General features: G+C 38.3%; 2 protein-coding genes across 2 annotated transcripts; one reads left to right on the top strand and one right to left on the bottom strand.

Moving 5' to 3' along the window:
* Positions 1 to 13,622: 13,622 nt before the first annotated feature.
* LOC112279568 (putative pectate lyase 5) lies at positions 13,623 to 16,948 on the top strand. The gene is made up of 6 exons (XM_024514153.3): positions 13,623 to 14,442; positions 14,724 to 15,363; positions 15,512 to 15,615; positions 15,856 to 15,988; positions 16,129 to 16,350; positions 16,492 to 16,948. Exons 1-6 carry the CDS (start codon positions 14,288 to 14,290, stop codon positions 16,618 to 16,620), a joined length of 1,383 nt encoding a protein of 460 aa, XP_024369921.1. The 5' UTR covers positions 13,623 to 14,287; the 3' UTR covers positions 16,621 to 16,948.
* A 3,325-nt stretch (positions 16,949 to 20,273) lies between these two features.
* Positions 20,274 to 21,374, bottom strand: LOC112280416 (dehydrogenase FPY6). Its single transcript, XM_024515884.3, has one exon. It carries the CDS (start codon positions 21,372 to 21,374, stop codon positions 20,274 to 20,276), a length of 1,101 nt encoding a protein of 366 aa, XP_024371652.1.
* Between the last annotated feature and the right edge of the window lie 1,076 nt (positions 21,375 to 22,450).

Raw genomic sequence — 22,450 nt, 5'->3', positions numbered from 1 at the left:
TTCCGGGAGCGTATCCACATTCTTTTTTGCAAATACATCTTGAAATTCTTAATATTGGCTTGGAATGCCACTTGAATTCTTTCCACCAGTAGAAACAGGTGTGGCATAAATAATATATGGTGATTCTTTCATAGCCGCATGTAAGAAAGCTTTTGCACCTATAAATATGGGTTTAATTGAACTGGACTTATGACTCTCCAATTGATTAACTACACTATTAGTTATACTTTTAGAGAAAGTGAGAGTTCGAGAAATCCAATCTATTTGAAGGTTGTATTTTTTTAACCATGATAAATCTAAAATGACTAGATTAGAAGGAGATCTAATGTTATTAAATACTACAAAGCTATTATGACCATTGATTATTACTTCTATAGGAAGGGTTTCGTGAGTAATATCTCCAGAAGATAATGGACGACCATCTATGACTTCTACATGAACAGGTTTAGTTTTCTTTATTAAAGATATGATATGCCTTTTAGTAAATTCTTCATCTAAAAAACACGTTGAGGCTCTTGAATCTAACAAGGTAGAGACTTCGTAATGTTTAGGTCCTAAAATAACATTTAATGTAAAACAAGGAGAGAGCTCTGAGGAAAGAATATGACCTTTACTAGATGTTGTGTAAGGTTCTAGCCACACAGTCCCTATTGTAGTTGGATAAACTCGCTTTCTGACATATTGTCTTTTTTCACAGCCATACTCCTCATTTTGTGATTGCGTCGTTTCTTTGGACAATGTTGAGCAGCGTGCTTTGGTTCTCTACAATATAAACATAATCCTTCTTGACGAAAACGAGTCTTTTCTTGCTCAGTAAGAGGTTTAAAACGTACTGCATTAATTTGCATATCCTCTACTTCCGAATGTATGTATTGAAGAGGTGTTGGTGTTGCCATTGAATTATAGTAACATTGTCGTAATGTGTGAAGTCTTGCTTGAGAATGCTCCGGGCACCTGGCTGTAGAAGGAAGAATAGAAATTGCGATAACAAAATCCTAATTCTAATAGAATACTAACAATGCTCTTATTAGACTATAATAATGGTAAACCAACGTAATTAAATTCAAAACAACTCAAAGAAATTTCAAACAAACAATAGAATTCTTAAAAAAATATTAGAATGATCACAAATATTACACAAATATATGTCAATTCAACCTTAATTTAATTCTAGTTAAAACCCTATTGAATTTCACTCAAACTTTAGACCAAACCTAATTAAATCTTAAACCCTAATAAATCCTAAATCCTAAGTCAAATCCTAAACAAACCATAAATTAAACCCTATTTCAAATCCTAAATCCAAAACCAAATCCTAAATCAACCCTAAACGCTAATCCAAACCCTAAATCCTAAACCAAATCTTAAATCAAACCCTAACCAAACCCTAATCCAAACCCTAAATCAAATCCTAACCAAACTCTAAATCCTAATCCAAATCCTAATCCAAACCCTAAATCAAACCCTAACCAAATCCTAATCCAAATCCTAAACTCTAAATCAAACTCTAAATCGAACCCTAGCCAAACCCTAATCCAAATCCTAGTAATTCCTATGATAGATTTAAACCTCAATATCTAATGAATAAACCGTTGATCTCAATTCAAAATTTTCATACTTCTTAAAAATCAAGTTTAAAACAAGTAAAAAAAATTTGAAAAAGATCGAAGTTACCAAATTGACGAAAACCTCAAAAATGTGTACGGGTGTTAGCCGGCCTCCTTCTCCAATCTTGATGCCAACCTTCCAGAGCCAATTTCTCTTCTTTGCACTGTTCAATTAATTTCAAATTTCTCATGGACATAGAAAAATAAGTCTAATACCCTCTTACACAAATTTTACTCCAATCCAACTAGTAGATTGCATGAAATCTTAAAAACCCTCATTGGACCAAAAATTCTACTTTTTGAGATCTTGACCTGCTTAAACCTCAATATCTCTCACTTGAACTGTTAGATCGAGCTCAAATTCACAACATGTATTTAACACAACTATAACCATGAACCCAAAAAATTTCACCCATAAATCTGCAACAAAACTCTCGAAATCACTCAAAACATAAATCCTATTTTATTTCATAAAATCCAAGTCATCCGAAACAAACCTCCACTTTGCAAAGCTCTTACAAAGTCATATCAACTCCAAATCATCCAAAATCAATGCCTATATAAATCCTATCCAATATTCTATCAAACACCACTCTCCGATCTGCCAAAGAGTCCCGAAGTCGTCGTCGAGACTCGGTTTTGTGACTCAGGGTCTGATTTCGATCCTGTTTCATAACCGGTCCTTTCCGGGTATCAACTTTCATCTTCTTGAGGTAATTTTTACTAATTTGCACTCCTAACTCCTCCCTACATATGTCTATATCCTTTATTTTTCTAATCTACCTTGTTTTGCCTTATTTATGGCCTCACAAAGTAAATAGAAGCATAATTTGTAAAAAGGCAGCATTAGCACCTTTAATTTTTCTACCCTTTTACTAATATCTATTTTTCCAAGATAATTTGCTACAATATTTTTGAAGTGAGATCCTCAAAATATGATATATTTCTTCATCTTTTCACCTACTAGTCATATTACATCATGACAATATTGAGGTCCACTTGTACGGTTCTCAGATCAAAATTCAAAAAGGCGATTGTTGTACTTTACAGCAAAGTCAATTGCTTGACTTAATGTTTGACGATCAGGTAAGTTAAGCATTAATTTTTTTACCTCATATTGTAATCCGTAGAGAAATTGGCTAATAAGTGCAGCATCATCCCACTTAATATCAGTTGCAAGTTGTCAAAATTGTGAAGCGTACAACGTTACTGATCGATTGTCTTGTCGTTAAATACGGATCTTATTGGTTGCAACACGAATAGCATCATGTTCTCCATACATGGATCGAAACTTCACCAGAAAAGCTTCTAGATTATCCAATATTGGATCTTGTCATCTAAGAAAAGATAAAAACCACGATAGTGCTGAACCTGAAAGAAGCATACCAATGAATCTAACTTGCAATCCTGGAGTTGGATAGCTTTGGGGTTGAAGTTCAATCACAAGTTGCACTTGATTGATAAATCCTCGAAACTTGGATCTGGTGCCATTAAACTTCTCGGATAGGGTAATTCTTGGTTCTCTAACATTTGAAGGGCGTTCCACCATAGGAGATAGGACATAGTTTGGTACAGACGTTGAAGTAGCTCCAACCATTTCTATATCTTCACTTCTTGCTAATCTTGTTGCTTCTTATAGTAGTAAATTGAGTTGATGCATCACAAGCATTAACTCCCTCAATTGCTCTTATATTTGTGCCATTGCACTCTTCATTTCAACAAATTCTGCCATGGTAACACTTAGAAGAGTGAAGATGTCTAATATTGCTCAAGACAAATAGAAGAGAGGACTTGGAAACAAAGAAAATACTAAGGACAATATCAGTTTAGAAGAGGGTAATCCATAACTTCTAATATGCTTATATCTTATCAAGAAAAAGGGGTAATCCACTCTTAATCAAGATTAGACAAAGCTCTGATATTGTAGGTGTACTCTTGTCAATCTGTCAAGGACAAGAACTTGATGAAAAAGTAATTCAGACAAGTGAGCCTTCACTCAAAGAAAAGTAACAAAATATAAATAAATAAGTATGTATATTGAAAGAGAAACTAGAATGGCTATTGCCAAAAGACAAGAAAACTAGAGACCCTTGAAACTAGACTGGAAGCAAGAAAGGAGTTGATAAGGTTTCACTCTTGTCTCTATATATACTATCTAACTAGGGCTACGTAGCGACGTTCTATAGGACCTCCAATATGTGTTGACTTTGTAGGATACATGCCTTGACTTACAAGGCAAGTTTTTCTACGTGTGGGCCACATAGTTAGCTTGATCTTCAAGCTAACAACATGTGTGGCACATGGCCAACTTGTTGACCACGTTTTTAATCCAAAAAGTCAATTAAAGACACTTATGAAGTCAAAGCAGTATCTATGAAGCTTCTAAAAAGCTTCTATATTAAATACTATAGAATTAACTTACTTTTACCTACTTTTACTTATTTCCACCTATTTATATATGTAATTACTAGCTTACATGAGTATGTCCATGACAATTTTGGATGAAAGATTATAATTGTTGTTAATTGAGAGTTGTGTGTGTTTCAACAGAAGAAGTCTGTGATTACAAAAATTGTGTGAAGCGAGATTGGTTAGAGTGGAAGACTATTATTTCCAATATTGGATGGAATTTGTGTATTTTGAACGATCTTTTGAGAGTGCAAGATTGCACATTGTTGTTATCAATTTATGTAGTATTATTAGTGAGAGAAAGCATTGTAGCATTTCTTGGTGTTTTAGTGGTTTGGAATATAATTAATTGTATGATCCTAATGTGTAAATTCATGCAGATAAACTTTTTTTGTGTTCAAATCCCTCCCTACATGTTTATTTTGAAAGGAATATGTCACATAAGTAAAACGACAACCATATTTTGATACTGCTGCAACGAGTCAACAATAGTATTGAGTATTAGGAATTAGCTGCCGAATGAGTAGTTTTGGATGTTGTACAAAGAGATTATAAAATTGAAATTGGTTCGAAAGTGAAGAGAAAGGGTAGTTGGATGGGAGTTAGGAAGCAAATTTAGTAGTATATTCTAAAAGATTATGATTATTAAGAATGAGAACATTGTAGGAAAAAAAACACACTAATTAAATAAAGACAAGAGAGAGCGCAAGTAAGAAAATTATTGCAAGACGAGCAAAAATGTAAGTTAAAAAAGAAGTGTCGACAAAGTTAGATTAAGCCATGATTGTATCACAGACACAAAAATATAGACTCAAGATCTAACAAGAAGTTCAAGAAGAATTGGCAAGAACTAAATTAATCAGATGAATACAAGAATAACACCAGAGAGGTGAGCTAGAGCTCCAAGAGATGTGTTGTCGAGATTGAAGAACTCTTCAGCCTCGATTCCAATATATACTTCTATTTAGGAAGTTTCTCAAGCAACTTCTACCAACTAGGAAGCTTCTAGAAGGTTCCAGAGACTTGCTTCTAGAAGGTTCTAGAAACTTATCTCTAGAAGGTTCTAAGGACTATGTCCCTAATATCTTCTACTAACTAAGAAGCTTCTAGAAGGTTCCAAAGACTTGCTTCTAGAAGGTTCTAGAAACTTGTCTCTAGAAGGTTCTAAGGATTATGTCTCTAACATCATCCCCTCCTTTAGCTTCGAGGTTTCTAAGAAGCAATGTTGTTGATCAGTACCAACGCAAGAAAATGAAGATCTGTCGCATAACGTCTGCTATGAATTCCAACGGTTGTTCACAAGGCAAGTAGTTCATCGGTCCTTGAAGCCAACGGTAGTAGCCCACTCCTTCAACTTCTGACTAAGCATGAACTTCCGTGTCCTCATTATCAAATTGTCCTGCAAACACTCCTTCTGGTTGACCATCGTAAGCAGGCTCGGACTCAAATATAATCACCAGTGATCGGTTACTTGGTATCCTCCATCCCCGTCATAGTGTAGGCAGTTCTTTATCTCGGGGTCGCCTTCGTGAGCTAGTCGGTTGAGATAATCTGACTGGCATAGTATCTATCTCTTGGCTATCCATATCAGAAGACCAAACTATGACTACTGAAAAAAATTTATTTTATCTTGGAAAAAATAACTACATCAACTACGAATTTTGGTGGTGATCTCCCCCTTTCTTATATTCTTGGGTGAGCAAGCTTCAGAATGAAGCTATCGTCGAATCGGCTTAGGTTTATGAGGATGTTGTTGATGAAACTCCTGTACCTTTTGTGGCGCATTGGCCAGATTTTCAGCTAGCTCTCACGTTCGCTCATTAATGTTGTAGCCGCACCAATGAACAAGATACTCCAACTTGTCCCACCTTCACCGTGAATCCAGTACCTTTTCAACCTCGTATTCCTCGTGGTTCTCGATCTCAATACTAGGTGGCGGACATTATATTCTTCCAGGAAAAGACAACTCTTGATAAGGCTCTAACAGAGAAACATGGAAGACTGGATGTACCTTCATAGAAGCTGGTAATTCCAGACGGTACGCCATTGAATTGATTTGCTTCTGGATGATAAATGGTCTCAATCTTCGATAGTCCAACTTATCACATGGTCGCTTGGTATTGATATTTTGTCGAAGAAGCCATGCTTTATCTCCAATTTTGACAGTAGGTGCTTGATTCCAAAATCTATCTGCAGACGCCTTGTAGGATTCTTGAGCGGATTGTAATTGAAGCTTCAACGTTATTTGAAGCTTTGATAGTTGTTTCACAAATCCTTCAGCTGTTGGATTGTTATTTGTTGACGAACTCAATAAATCAAGCTTCGGATGATACCCATAGTTGGAAAAGAATGGTGTGTATTGAGTCGACGCATGGAAGGTGTTGTTATATGCAAACTCGGCTAGCGACAGATATGTGGTCCAATCGTCTTACTGATAGTTGATGCTGCATCGTAAGTATTGTTCCAAGACTTTGTTCACCCGTTCCGTTTGGCCGTCAGTTTGAGGATGAAAAGCCGAAGAAAGCTTGATATCCACCTTCAATATCTCAAAGAGAGATCTCCAAAACTTTGATACGAACTCGGTTCCTCGATTTGATACGATATCATCTGGTAGTCCATGATATCGATACACATTATTGAGAAAGAACCTTGCTGTGACTTCACTCGACGATGTCTTCTTGCAAAGAACAAAGTGCGCCATCTTTGTAAGCCGATCTACCACGATAAAGATGTTGTCAAATGAGTTTGATGATGGCAAGTCCATTATGAATTCCATGGAAATTGAAGACCATGGTCGACATGGAATCGGCAATGGCTGTAGAAGTCCATAAGGGCGATGCCGAGGATACTTAGATCTTGAACAGATGTCACAAGAGAGGACAAAATCTTTCACATCCTTCCACATTTGGAGCCACGAAAAATCTCGAGAAATAAGCTCCAAGGTCTTGTTGAATCCAAAATGTCCCGCAGCTAGAAAATCGTGGCAAGATTGAAGAACTCGGAGTCGTGCTGGTCCTTTTGGGATATATAACCGCTCCTCAAAGTATAAAAGATCTCCTTCCACCTTGAACTTGTCATCATTGGTACGTTGCTTAATATCAATGGCTATTAAATCTTTAATGGTCATGGCACGTACTTGATTCAGGAAGTCAGCATCAATTGGCACAATAGTAGCGCAAAGCTGAAATTGCTCTGGCTTCAATAATGTCGTACATTGTTGATCAAACGCTGCTTCTGTAGCCTTTGGTATAAGATACGATCTCCTCGATAAGGCATCAGATAGTCCTTGTTGCTTTCTAGGTCGATAAGTGATAACAAAATCGAACCAAGATAGCAACATACTCCACCGAGCTTGACGTCGATTTAGAACTCGAGCCGACATGAAATACTCCAAATTCTTGTGATCTGTGTATATGGTCATTGGATGTACAGCTCCTTCAAGAAAGTGACGCCATTCTTGGAAAGAATCTACTATAGCAAGAAGTTCCTTATCATGGATCTCATAATTGATTTCAGCAGCAGCGAACTTTCGAGAATAGAATGCAACCGGATGGAGCTTCTTGTCTTCTCTCATTTTTGAAAGTACAGCTCCTAAAGCAAAATCCGAAGCATCAGTTTCTAAATAAAAGGCCTTTGTAAAGTCTAGATGTACCAAGATTGGAGCCATAGTAAATGTGATTTTTAGGTCTTGAAACGCCTTCGCCGCTAGAGGTCCCCATTCGAGCTTATCCTTGCATGTCAACCAAGTGAGAGGAGCAGCAACTTGAGAGTAATTCTTGATGAAGATCCAATAGAAGTTGGCAAAGCTAAGAAAACATTGTACGTCTCTCACCGTCTTCGGAACCTCCTTGGACATGATTGCTTCCACCTTCTTGGGATCCATCTTTAAGCCTTTTGTAGTCGCAACAAACTCCAAAAACTCCATCTCTATTTAGTGAAATAAACACCAACTTGGCATATAGTCCTCGCTCGCGTAGTTTCTACAAGACCAAACGAACGTGCTTTTCATGCTCTTCCTCATTTTTGGAGAATATCAAAATATGATCCAAATAGATGATAACGAAATCATTAAGGTACTCTCGGAAAATGTCATTCATCATATGTTGAAATATCGATGGAGCATTGGTAAGACCAAAGGGTATGACATTATACTCAAAATGGCTATACCTTGTACGGAACGCTGTCTTCCACTCATCTGCTTCTTTGATTCATACGAGGTTGTAAGCTCTCCTTAGATCAATTTTTGTAAAAATCCTTGTATGTCCAAGTTGTTCTAAGAGACCAGAAATCAAGGGTAACGGGTAACGATTCTTCTTTGTTCCCTTGTTGAGGCCTCGATAGTACATGCACATCCACAATGAGCCATCTTTCTTCTTCACAAATAAGATGGATGCTCCAGTTGACGATTTTGAATGAGAGATGAAGTTCTTGGCTAGATTCTCGTCAATGTACTTCCGCAACTCCGCCAACTCCGTCTGCGATAGATTGTAGATTGGGCCAAAAGGCGATTGTGCTCCTTCCTGCAAGTCTATGGCGCAATCATATGGTCTGTGTTCTGATAGCATGTCGGTATTTTTCTTTTGAAACACGTCTTTAAAATCCTTATATTGCTCCAGTATACTTGTTGTCGAGATCTTCTCCTCGGTCGTTGGAGCTGCATAAATGACAAACAGTGTGCCTTCCTTGGACGATCTTATAAATGCTCTTGCTCCAATAAATAAGGATTTTTCTATTCGAGATTTTCTACTAGGCTTACTCTTGGGTGGTTTTGTGGGAAAAGTCATCTTCCGCAACTTCCAATCTATGGATGTGTTATGCTTTTCCAACCAAGAAAGACCAAGAATAATAGGATTTGATAGAGTTCTAATAATATTGAAAATAATATGACTACTATGGCCCTTAAACGTCACTTCTATAGGTTCTGATTCATGGGTGACACTACCAGACAATAAAGGTCGCCCATCTATGACCTCAACGTGAACAGGTTTGGATTTTTGTACTAAAGGGATCTTTCGATGCTTCGTAAATTCTTCGTTTAAGAAATAAGCAGATGCTCCTGAATCTAATAATGCTAAGGTTCTCAATTTCTGAGGGCCAATAAGCAAAGAAATTGTAAAACAAAAGGCAAGTTGAGCGGAAAGAAATGAACCTGGTTGTTGTTGTGATGTTTCACTGTCCAACCGCACGGTTCCTATTGTGGCTGGGCATCCTTGTTTTCCTGAATAAATGTGCCTCTAGTCTTGACAATACGTCGATTTTGCTTCTTGGGGCAGTTTCCAACTTTGTGGCCTTCTTCACCGCAATACAAGCATAGATCTTCCTCCATGCACCGCTTTTTTTCTTCTAGAGTAAGGGATTTGATACGTACCGCATCAATTTACATGTCTTCTATCTCTGAATGTGAATTCACGTTGCTTGCCGACATAGTTGGGACATGGCGAACCGTATGTTGTCTTGAACGTTGGTCTTGGCGACGTTGAAATAGGCAATTATCATACTTCACAGCTTGGCTAATAGCTTCGTTGAGCGTTTGCGGATCAGGAAGAGTTAATAACAAATCCTTCATATCGTCCCTTAAACCCCAATAGAATTGACTCATCAATGCTTCTTCATCTCAATTGTTGTTGCATGCTAATTACCTGAAGTCCGATGCATAGATTGATGTAGAGCGCATCTCTTGTCGTAGTGACCAGATCTTTGTTCTAGTCCATCGAACCTTGTCGTGTTCACCAAATGCTTCCGGAAACGCCTCCAAGAAGGTTTCAAAGTTGTTTAGTATGGAGGATCGTTTCTCAAACAAAGGAGCAAACCATGATAGAGCTTGTCTTGTAAGTAAGGTTCTAATAAGCCCAACACGTGACTCCTCCGTTGGATAGCGTTCGGGCTATAAAACTGTTATCAACCTCATTTGGTTGACAAATCCTTGAAACTTGGAATGCGTACCATCGAACTTGTCCGGAAGGCTAACTCGGGGCTCATTATGTTGTAGAACCAGCGATGCTTATCGAACTTGAGGCAAAGTTGCTTCTCCAAGTGTAGAAGTTTGAGGCTGGTGCAACCTAGATTGTGCCATTCCAAATGCTCCATCATTATGAAGCCTTGCCACGACTCCTTCAATCTCTGCAGTTCTTTGTGATAACGTAGCGAGGGCATTCATAATAGCATCCAACTTGGACTCCGAACTTTCTGTCATACTAATGTCTTGGCCCCCGGCCATTTTAAAAGAAGGACAGAAATGACTCTACAAGAAGACAATATTGGTTTAGAGGAGGGTACTCCGCAACCTCTAAAATGCCTTAAGAGCTTCAAGAAAAGGGGTAATCCACTCTCTCCAAGAAGAATAAGACTCCAATATTGTAACAAAAGAAGTATCAGTTTAGAGGAGGGTAATCCGCAACCTCTAAAATGCTAGTACACTTCCAAGCAGAGGGGTAATCCGCACTATAACGAGGAAGAAACTAACTCTGATATCTGAGGTGAGTCAAGTCTTGACAAACTGTCACAGACATAGAAATATAGACTCGAGATCTAACAAGAAGTTCAAGAAGAACTGGTAAGAACTAGATTAATCAGATGAATACAAGAACAACACCAGAGAGGTGAGCTAGAACTCCAAGAGATGTGTTGTCGAGACTGAAGAACTCTTCAGCCTCGATTCCAATATATACTTCTATTTAGGAAGCTTCTCAAGCAACTTCTACCAACTAGGAAGCTTCTAGAAGTTCCAGAGACTTGCTTCTAGAAGGTTCTAGAAACTTATCTCTAGAAGGTTCTAAGGACTATGTCCCTAATATCTTCTACCAACTAAGAAGCTTCTAGAAGGTTCCAGAGACTTGCTTCTAGAAGGTTCTAGAAACTTGTCTCTAGAAGGTTCTAAGGATTATGTCCCTAACAGATTGCATGCTTGTTGGCATATTCGAGTATATCGAGAAGTTGATCGACCTTTACTAAGCCTTATTTAGATACCTAATCTTTACTACTATTATCAAAATTGATATTATTTATATAATAAAATTTATTAGAAAATTTATCATTGTATCTCAAGAATCTCATTTAATTCAATCAAAAGAATCTTATAAAATCTAACAATAATAGGTGATGATGGTTTATTATTTTAAAAATAAATAAAATAAAATAATAGTATTTATTATATTTATTGATACTAATTATGAAAGATGTATAGATACTAAAATGCCTATTTTTGAAATGATATCTAAACTTTCAAATGCCACAATTTATTAGAAGTCAAAACAAAAATTAATAATTATATTAAATATGACCAAATCTAAGTACAAAGTTTTATCTAATGTTGCTTGCAATATAATCTATTTGCAAGACATATTTTAAGAATTAAAAATTATACAAGATGAACCATCACAAATATTGATCAAGAAAAAAAATTGCATAAATTTGGTATACATTCTTATATTACATGCAAGAACAAAAGACTTTGAAGTATTGTATCATTTTTTTAAAAAATATTAAAAAAAAAATCAAATAAAATATATTCTTATTTCTCAATAAGATGCAAACATTCTTGTTAAATTTGTAGCAAGCACTAGTTTTCAAAGACTTAGAGAAGTACTTGGAATACAAAAGATTTCTTTAATAAAAATCAACAAAACATAACCCTAACTCATTCTAGAGTTGTTAAGCTATCAATCTTAAGCTCTTTCTTGATAAACTTGTCATTAGAATTAAAAGATCTAGGATTTAATTTACTAAACTTATTATCCTATTATTTATTAGGATTAGAAAATATATTATATAAATTTTTTAAAATAAAAAATTATCATTGTAATTCTTCCTTACAAACTTAAAAACATGTTGTGCAGGTTGGCTTAATTAAAAAGATTAATCAAGCCAAGCTACACAATATGTTTTTAAGTTGAAATTTGTAGTCATAATTTGCAAAGAAATCAAAATTATATGATATTTTAAAAAAATAAACATAAAAAAGATTTGCCTAACAAACCTTGTAGAAACTTCTTTCTTCAAACATATCTTTAGAAGTAGTCAAGAGTTGGTTGTTAGTTTTATAGCTAAAAAATCCTCTCAGAGATCATATCAAATAAACAATAGTTTGAACAAGGATCAAATCACAAAAAACAATAAAGCAACACAAAAAAGATCCTTATTTGAATTGAGAAAATTTCTCATTGTACTAATCTCAACACTCAAGAATGAAAAAACCCTAAAAATATATTGACTTTTAAAAAACCACTACAACAATCTAAATGAGAAGAATTATTTATAACTTTTAAATCATCCACCTATGTTTGCAACATCTGAATTGTATTTGATAATAGAAATATGTGTTGCAACATGTTGTCTATATGACGGTTGAGTGCAAGAGGGAATGTTGAATGAAACTCATTCATCCATGCTTTGTTGAACACCGTTCAATACTAATGCCGTCACTTTATTATTTTTGACATGGCTCAATTGATGTTGACCAATGTACAAAGCCCAGTGTCACACTTGCTGTCTTCAGCCTAATTACACTAAATTTGGTCTCTCTAATTTTTTTCATTATTTGGATAGGAAATGTACATAAGCACTTCTAATTGTTGTGCTAATCATGCTCTTCGAGCTGGATGTATTCTATGTCTTGATTCAATACAGTGAGAAATTCAATTTAACATATAGAAAAATAAATGCTCTAGGGAGTACAATTCGTAATACCATGGACAATGATGCACTCACTGATTATTACAAGCAAGCATACTTTCCAAAAACATGACTAAGGTATATGAAAATTTGGTTTTTTGGTATACTCGGTTGATCGCGATTCATTTACAGATGTAATGGAACACTCACTCTGGCCGTATTCGCAGAGATGTACATCGCTAAAGAGAGGCTACGTATGTGGCGTGGATTTTCTTTCTCTGACGCTTTAATTTGAGAAAGTGTGTTCAGAGTGATAAGTATCATTACATCAGCCATGAGCCTGGTGCTGAAGGATTTGGGTGTTGTCGTGACAGATAACAATGCCCAGACGTGCAAGCTGACAGTCAAACATCCAGATTTCTGCTGATGGCAGAATTAATCATCTTCAAAGAAGACTCCATTATCACCTTCGATGACAAGCGAAGAATATACGACATTGGTTTCAAGTCATAGATTGGTAATCCACTACACACATGTAAGAATTTGTAGTCATCGAGACTATTATTCACTTGGGACAAGTTGCAACATTTATTGATGCTTCGAGATGCAAACTCCACCCAAACTGCCTAAACCTCGTCAATGGGTTTCTGGTTTGTACCTCCAATCAAATTTCGTGCTTGTGTTTTTCAAACCACACCCACATAAAAAGCATTCTTTGGAGCTGTATCTTAATACGTGCATCAAGGCTTGAAAGCCGTAGTAGTCTCCATCCATTACCAGGGTCTTGTGGGCTGTCACGCTGTGGTTCATTTCTGGATACATTTCTAGATTCTACTTAGAAGATGCGAGGCCTTGATTGTCAGTGTCCACAATCAAGCTCGCCGTACCACTTATGCATGAGTCTCATAAGACCTGACATGAAGCTAGCGTAGAGGGAAAAGGACGAGGATGGTGATAGGGAGGAATGGTAGGGGGAGGGAGGCAGATTGGGGTGCTTGTACGCTGATGATACTGGTTCGCCACTGCTCGGTCGGCAGACTTAGAGGACCAGTTTGGACTTAGCGAGGGAACTGGAGTCTATCTGTCAGGTTTTTGAAGTTGTTGCGAAAATAAGCTCTACTTTCGAATTAGCTGCAGCTAGCGGTGTGAGGTGGTGGCAAGGCTGATTACTGACATGATCAGCGAGCGCCTACAGTTGAGGAGATTGTTTTTCTCTGTGTAGGGCCGCATTTTTATTGGAGATGGTGGGCTACAATTTGAAAGCAGTAGTTCTGACAGTCTCTAAGCTTTGTTGCCATGGCTTAGAATCTTTGACAATCGACTTGTTGACTGTTATTTTGGTTCTTTGGTCATGGGTTTCTGTTAATCATTCCTGCTTAATGCAGGTTTCTTAGAACTTTATGCACTACTTTCAATCTCTAGCTCTACCCTTTCACGAGAGCAGCTTTAGAAGAGCCAGTTATAATGAAGGATCGTTTTAGAGCTGGCACATCAATCGCCATTTGCGAGCTAGTGTATCAACTGGAATGTATTCATTTCATGGATACCTGTCCATACTCTTGAGATTGACAACAGATTTGGCCGAAGCATACAGCAGGTCAGTGGAGAGTAGAACAGGCTGATTTGTGAGCAGCTACAGTTGCGGCGTAGTTGAAGCAGCGATGGAGTGGTTCTTGCTTGCTGCAGTAGCTGCAACGGCGTGGTGGGCGCATTGCACCCAGGCGCACCTGCTTATGGATGAGGATCTCACAATGACTCAGCTGCCTGCATCTGCCGACCTCTTCTTGTCCAAGGTGCTGGAGACTATCGACCCTCAGTAGGTTCTCTTCGTCCCTTCTGTATCGTCTCTCTTTGCACAACTTCCAGGTTTCAATTTGAGCTATTGCAGAATATTGAGACCATAATGTCAGAATTCGAAAAACATTTTTTTCGCGTTTTTGGAAACTTTCTTGTTGTCAATCGAAGCGCGACCTTTTTTCTTCTTCTTTTTTTTCTTTTTTTTTTTTTTTGCGAATGATTCTCTTGTAGAGATTAAGCAGGATTATATCTGAAACGGGATAACAGCTGAGCGTTGATCGTCGTGATGCCATTCTGTAGTTACGTGGAAAGAAAGAAGAACTCCACTCGGCGTATTCTCGCTTCTGCCAATGGGAATCCGGTGGACGATTGCTGGCGTTCCGATTCCAACTGGCACAACGACCGCCAAGCGCTAGCGGATTGCGCTATTGGATTCGGTAAAAATGCTGCCGGTGGGAAAGAAGGCCGAGTATACGTCGTTACAGACGACAGCGACGACAATGTCGTGAACCCCAAGGAGGGCACTCTCCGCTACGGTGTGCTGCAAGAAGAGCCCCTGTGGATCGTTTTTGACAGGAACATGAAGATCAAGCTCAAGAACGAGCTCATCTTGACCTCGTACAAAACTATCGATGGCCGCGGGGCGAACGTCCACCTCTCGGATGGAGCTGGGCTGAAAATCCAGTTTGTGCAAAATATCATAGTGCACGGGATTCATTTCCACAACATCGTCCCCACAGGTCCTGCTGTGATTCGGAGCAGCCCGACTCATGTGGGGCACCGAGATAAAACAGATGGCACCGCCATTGCCATCTTCACTAGTCATGATGTTTGGGTGGATCATTGTTTCTTCTCCAAGGCTGACGATGGGCTCGTGGACGCTATCCGTGGGAGTACCAGGATCACTGTGTCGAATTGCTATTTCAGCAATCACGACAAGGTACGATCGATCGATTCACTGTTCTTGCATTGTTTGTTATTGGTACACTCTACATTGTTTTCTACACTCTTTGTTTTTTCTTTGTTTGAAGGTCAGTTGAATGAGAGAGGGAGGAAACAATCATGTGTCCATTGGGTGATGGTGACAGGCTATGTTGTTTGGAGCACACAAGCAAGACACTGAAGATAGAGACATGACTGTTACCGTCGCATTCAACCACTTCGGACCAAACCTTATGCAGCGCCTCCCCAGGTATGTATGATAAGTTTTGAAACGTCTGAAAGGTTTGTACTCCGCGAACATGTTTAGGTTGGTGTTTCTGAAGCATATCATTCTTGCAAACTAAGCGTTGCTCATTGAATCAGACAACACATGCTTTTGTTGAGCTTCAGACTGGAACATGCCTGTAAAGGATTCTGATTCACTCGCTACCTCTATTGGGAAAAGATTTTTTGGGTTGATCGTTAGTTGAGTCTCTTTCGTTTTGTGAAGGATGCGTTTTGGGTATTGTCATGTAGTCAATAACGACTACCCATCAGGTTGGGGAATGTACGCCATTGGAGGGAGTGAAGACCCTACATTTCTCAGTGAGGGGAATCGATTCGTGGCATCAAAAAATAAGGAGGTTCAATAACTTCAAACAATCACTCCTCGTGCATGATCATGTGTTTACCTGCATACAAACGACATATCAACCAACAAAAAGCAACATGATCCAAGCACATTCACCGACAAGATCTGTCTATGACAAGATGATGTCTGCAGGTGACAAAGCGCGTGGATGATGGGGGCAATGACTACGGTGGCGAGGAAAACTGGAACTGGGCCTCGAGTGGTGACTTGCTCTTCAACGGTGCCACATTCGAAAGCTCTGGAGCCAACGGCGGAGCATCAGTGTACAACAAAGCCATGAGTTTGTCAGCTCGTCCGGCATCCTTGGTGGAGATCATCACTAGCGATTCGGGACCTCTCATGTGCACAGCAGGGGTACAAATATGTCCATTCCTCCAACTCTCTTTCAAACCAACACCAACCCAGTTGCAAAACTCTTAACCTTACTTCAAAGCTCCCTTATGTAATTGCATCGTCATAGACTAGCATTGCTCACCACAGCCCGTGTCTGTGCAGGATGGGTACTGTGCGGGGAACTACCCTCTGCAGTCAACCAGCATGACCTTCAAGAGGCAGTCACCATCGCCGCTCTTCGTTCTCCTCTATATGTCTGTAATGCTGCTATTTCCTCTCATTCTCTGTTAGAATTGCGATTCTCCCGAGTAACACACAACTGTTTTCCAGATTTTCACATGCGCCGTGATGTTTGTTATGACTCCAACCTGCCCTGCTGATTCGGAGATAATGAAGCTGTGAACATGGGGTAAATAAGTTGTGCATTCGTAGCTTAGATGCACTATGGTTTGTGGAGCTTGTGGAAATTCTCGCTTTCGGAAAGGGAGGCAGTGTTCGGCACCACTGGTAGCGATGAATCATGGGTTCAATGGGGTGATGTGCATAGAGGTCTTCCATTTTGAGATAAAACTGCAACAGAGTTTTTCTATCTATCCATCAATTTATTCAGTTTTATATATATATATATATATATATATACGGTGTGTGTACTCCTTCACAGTCGGTAATGTGATCTGATGTGTCTGCATCGTCTGGCTTGCACCCATGTCGGCAAGACTTCATCGCCACAACCATGAAAAAAAGAAACTTTGAGATTAAATTAGTGAATCTCTTAATACAAATTAATCTAGAGATCACTGGGAGAGAGTACTCATTGGTTTTCGTAATTTTGTTGAATGCTTTATTGCTAGTGGCAAAAAAGGTCATTTGTTCTGTTAGAAAAGATCTGATTACATTTATTGATGAGTTTAACTTAAACGTAATTGATAATGAATTCTTCTCAAGTTATCAGTATAAAGTGATAGTAAAATGCTATAAATAAGGTATAAAAGGAGGTTATATTCTTATTTGCAATTTTTATTTACATGACTTAGCATATAAGAATGAAAAAATGATTAAATAGTAAATTTTTATAATATACTTTATAATAAATAGAAACAAATTGTATAGATTTTATAGATTTTAATGTGTGCATATATATATATATATATATATATATATGTATATCATATTTATAAATTTATTTGCAACAACCAATAAAAAAATTAAAAAAAAAAATACTATCAAAATACTAAATGGGTTTTTATTCTAAATACATATAAACATACTTTTAAAGAATGATTGCAATTCAAAATATTATATAATAAATATATATTTATATATATATATATATATATATTTATTTCAACATACTTTTTTACAAGTAATATAAAAATAGTATAGAAAATAATTTTATAACTAAATAAAAAAAATTGTCTTTACAAAACACAAACATTAAAAAATAAACCAGAAGAAAAAAATTCATATACACATATGTATACATCAATATATTGTTTAACAAAAATATTTAAACAAATATACATAAAATTTATAGATATATATTTTATATATATAATATAAATATATTCCAAAAAGTTGTATCTAGTCACTTAATAGATATTATTAATATAAATCTTTATTTATAAAGTTGTATTTCTTTAAACAAATTATATCATACACTTTGAATATTTCATTTTAATATAAATATTATAATATTTTTTAGTTTTTTTCTATAATCCCAAATTTAAAAATTTTAACATTTTTTTAAAAGATATTTTGTACTTTAAAAAAAATGCTTAATAATTTCAATGATATTATATAAAACTATAAATCTAAAAAAATTAGTGACACTTGAAATAGAAATTTTAATCAAATAATATCAATATATTACATTCTTATGATGTATATAATTTTTCATCGAATTTTATTTAAGTGAATTTTTTAGAAATTCTGATATCTTAGATATCTTGATTTTTTAATTTAATATGTGTATGTGTATTTATATATATATATATATATATATATATATATAGTAATGATTAATGTATTAATAGTCTTTTAAACATAATTCAGTGTATCAAAAATATTTTATGTAAAATATGCAAAAAAATATTATAATAATAAAAATATAGATTTAAATTTCGAAAAATCTAGTGAAAATAAATTAAACTTTTTGAAATAAGTCGAGAGTTTCTCAATTTTTTTAAATTAATATATACAACATGAAAATTTTAAAAATGTATTATCTTAAGAAAACTCATTACAGTAGTTTTAATAAGTTTCAAACATCTAATTATAATTATTTATTTTAAACTTTTTTATGTATAATCTATTTTTCTTTCAATTTTTTTTTTTTTAATATTTTTAATTATATTCGTAGAGTTGGTTGTGTATAAGGAAGGAAGGAGTAAAAAGAAATTAGTGCCCAGTCATGGTTGTGTACAACTAAAGTACCTTGTCGATGCACTAGTGGCAATTGCAACAGCCAATGTTCACTTAAAATTGGACATCCTTTGCTGTTTATCTCTTTCTTCTTCTTGAGGTGATTTTCTCCATATATATTTTTCCTCTTGAAAGAGAAATGGATGATTTGTAAATATTTGTATTAAGAAACATGTGATGCAAGTTGAGCATACACGTACTATTTAACATACATTCACACAAGTGAAACATTTAAATAAACAGCTACCAATTGAAATGCATGTGAGTTTATTGTTGAAACTTGAGATTATGGTTTTCGTCTTAAAAACAAGTGTGTGTACACACATGTATATAAATATATATATACATATTCTCCAGGAAGAGATTTGCTAGAAATTGATACAAAATCACAAAGCCATAACTATCTTCAATGTTAACTTTTATACTTAATGTGAAGTTTATGTACTTAATCAACTCTCGTACATCCATACTGGAACATGACCCATGCTGATCAGGTTACCAGACAGACTTGCTATCACCACAATACAGAACACGAACAATGAGTCACAACAGAGATAGTTACGACGAGTCTAATCAGGTTCAGGATCCCACTCTGGTGAAACTGCACAGCAATCGACTCGCACTGATACAGTCAATTTATTCATGATCTGTATTCATAAAGACTAACACGTGTGACTGAGAGGCAGGGTTGTTCAGGCTAAGTGAAGGCAGTGAAAAGATCCAAACAATCGGCTTCACAGATACCATGCTGGAGCTTCGATCCACACCCACAATCACAAGACAACATAGATGGATAATACTTATCTCTGATTCTCTCGATCACATTCATTGGCTTGTGTGGACTTGCACACAGTAATTTTCCCGATCTAATACGAGGGACATATACCCTTTCCCGACATCAGATACCGTCTTTTATTGTCTCTCAGGAGCCAATGCATCACGCAAGCCGCTTGTTTCGTCATTATAAGCATAGATTCAGAACTTTCGAACCGGATAACCTCCACCCCCAGGTGATACCAGCAAGAGTTGCAATGTTTGCGTTAGGGCTCGCGTCAAAGTTTCCGGAAAAGAGTTCGTCAGGACTCACTCTCGTCATCTAGTTGTCCCTTGTCCAGCAACAGCTCTGACATATCCACATACATTACTGAGGTTCACAGCTGGAAGAGCTGTGTTGTGGCTGGATGCACATGGTACTGCTGGCCAGCACAACAAGGAGCAGAATTCGGTCAATTGAAGGTGCGTCGAGGAGCCTCGTGGCCTTCTTAATCAAAATTCAAGTCACCGGTTCTATTTCGAAAGTGGAGGAGAAGACAACCCACTTGTAAGAGAAGAAAAACACGAATCCACCCAGTGTTTCTAATGCAGAATCCAGCCACTGAACCCTACTAATAGTAACTTGAATGAACCCAATGCCTCTATATAAAAATATACAAAAAGAATGTATCCACATATCCAAAGGAGCTACTGCACAAGTATTTTATCTGAGATGAGTAAGAATCGCACTCAAGTCTAGAGTCATAATTTTAGACCATCTGTGGCTTAATGCTCATGGGCGCGTCTGCGTGCAATCCCGAAGCCAGGGCCGCCTCCACGATAGCGAGATCCTTCAATGCTTCCCGCGGGGAACCTCTCGTATTCACAGATCCATATCCCGTGTGATCGATGGCCTTCTGCACATCAGCAATGAAAGATTTCCACTCCAACTCTAACCCCGAAAGCGGATAAAATTGCAATGAGGAATCGCCCACACGAGGTTGCATTTTCAGCTGGTAGCCAAACCGACCATCGTCGCCAACTCCCCGCTCCACTATTACCGTCCCCTTCGAACAGACCACCCGCCAACACGCCTTACTTACGGAAGCCGCGTAAGAGATCACCATAGCCCCCGAACAGCCATTATCAAATTTTATAAGCGTGGTTAGGGTGTCGGGTGCTGGAACCGATGGATCCCTGTGCGTAGCTATGGCGGTCACAAGCTTGATGTCGCATCCCGTCATAACGCGCAACCCAGCGACGAAATGCACCCCACAGTCAAGGATAAAACCACCTTTTAGTGCAGGGTCGCGGCGCCACTCGCATCCGAAGTACTTGTTGGACTTCGTCATGGGGACGTCGATCGTCACCGTGACGGACACCATAGTACCGAGGGACTTCACCATGGCTGCGGCGTCGTGAAATGCCGGCTCGAAGCGGTAATTCTCTGCGACTGTCCAAATGGGTGCCGGGGAGGGAAGAGAATGATAGAAGCTCATGCTCTTGAGGCCGATCTCAACGGAACCCGCCACTGGCTTCTCCTGGAGGACGTGCTTGCCGGCTCGGAGGGCGCGCGTGACGACCGCGGGTTGGGTGAGGATAGGGAGAGCTACGGCACAGCAGTGGACCAACTGAGAAGAGAGGATGATCTCCAGGCCAGCATCGCCCCACTCCGCTTCCACATCAGGCGCGAAATGGAGCACATTTTCCTGCATCTGGCGAGCTTTGAATTCCGACCGCGACCAAACGTATCGGAGAGATGCAATGGGGCTCAGAGAAGAGAGCACTGGGATGTAAGCGTCACGCGCGAACACACCACATCCGAGGAGCGCAATTGCGGGAAGCCTCTTAATTTCGCCATCTACATCCATGCTTGCAATAAAAAATCAAAATAAAAAAATCGATCAATTCTCTCTCCCTCAGTCCCCAGCTCGAAAGACACCTTCCAACTAAACCAACGCCTCCTATCTCTACCCAGAAATCTTCACCTCGCAGCTAAGCAACCAACCCCTCTCAAACTTCTGCACAATTTCACGTCGATTTAACCCCACTAGCACTCTCCATCCAACAACCACCATGTGTTCCCTTTCATAGCCAGAGAGAAATCACGAAACGATCCGGAGCATCCACCTACAGGATCCTGTACAACTATACAATCATAGCCAGGACACAACCCTCGCCAAATCCCGCATCACCTGCACCGGGTCTATTGCATCATCGCGTCAATACCACTTTCAATCACAACCACAACATACAAATAAGCCGAATCAATCATCGCTATAAAAAAACGACCATTTCGATCAAAAGCTATATATACCCGGGCCCACCGATGTTCAGATTGCCACTATTTTTCTATGAACTCGTTCGCAACTCGTGACGAAACATTCTGCAGAAGGAGAGGGCAAAGTGGGGCCCTGTGACAGGATGGTGACGAAATCACACCCCTGCGTGAGAGATCGACGCGGTTTCCCTACTCAGATGTACGCAACCTGATACGACACCACATCATACCACACCAAATCACACAAACACCTCTTCTCGTCGAGAGCCATGTACAAATCGAGTCCCCTCCCTTTTCCAATCTATCGAGAGCTTCCTTCCGATCTCTCGTCCCCGCCCCCGCGCCCGCCAATTCCCGCAGCGCCATTTGCGGCCATACGCTTTGACGTCGGCGACACGTTTCGGCGATTGGGGAGCGGGGTCGCTGCGTTGTCGCCATCCTCGCGGCGTCCAGCCCAGTACGGAAAGGGGGGTGACAACTGTCCAGCTGTCAGCACGGAGATAGGTTCCGTTCTTGGCAATTGGGGTGTGTCATTCCTTGCCCACGCTCGTACTCATCACCGTCTGCAGGGGGGATTACTATGCTTAGTAAGCTTTTTGAAAAAGTACATTATGTGTGAGTTGATGAATACACTCTCCGTGAAAAATAGTGGAGTCGAAGTTTGGC

This window comes from Physcomitrium patens, chromosome 3, assembly GCF_059467195.1.
Source record: "Physcomitrium patens ecotype Gransden chromosome 3, ASM5946719v1, whole genome shotgun sequence".
Classification (NCBI taxonomy): Eukaryota; Viridiplantae; Streptophyta; class Bryopsida; order Funariales; family Funariaceae; genus Physcomitrium; species Physcomitrium patens.
Note: the sequence above shows the minus strand (reverse complement) of the source record. Positions and strands in the feature narration are given on the sequence as shown.

Bases quoted from the DNA above. Each gene is read 5' to 3' on its own strand.
- LOC112279568 (XM_024514153.3), top strand. From the start codon at position 14,288: ATGGAGTGGTTCTTGCTTGCTGCAGTAGCTGCAACGGCGTGGTGGGCG. The intron at 15,364-15,511 runs GTACGATCGATC...TGATGGTGACAG, and splicing joins ATTTCAGCAATCACGACAAG to GCTATGTTGTTTGGAGCACA. The intron at 15,989-16,128 runs GTTCAATAACTT...TGATGTCTGCAG, and splicing joins TGGCATCAAAAAATAAGGAG to GTGACAAAGCGCGTGGATGA.
- LOC112280416 (XM_024515884.3), bottom strand. From the start codon at position 21,374: ATGGATGTAGATGGCGAAATTAAGAGGCTTCCCGCAATTGCGCTCCTC.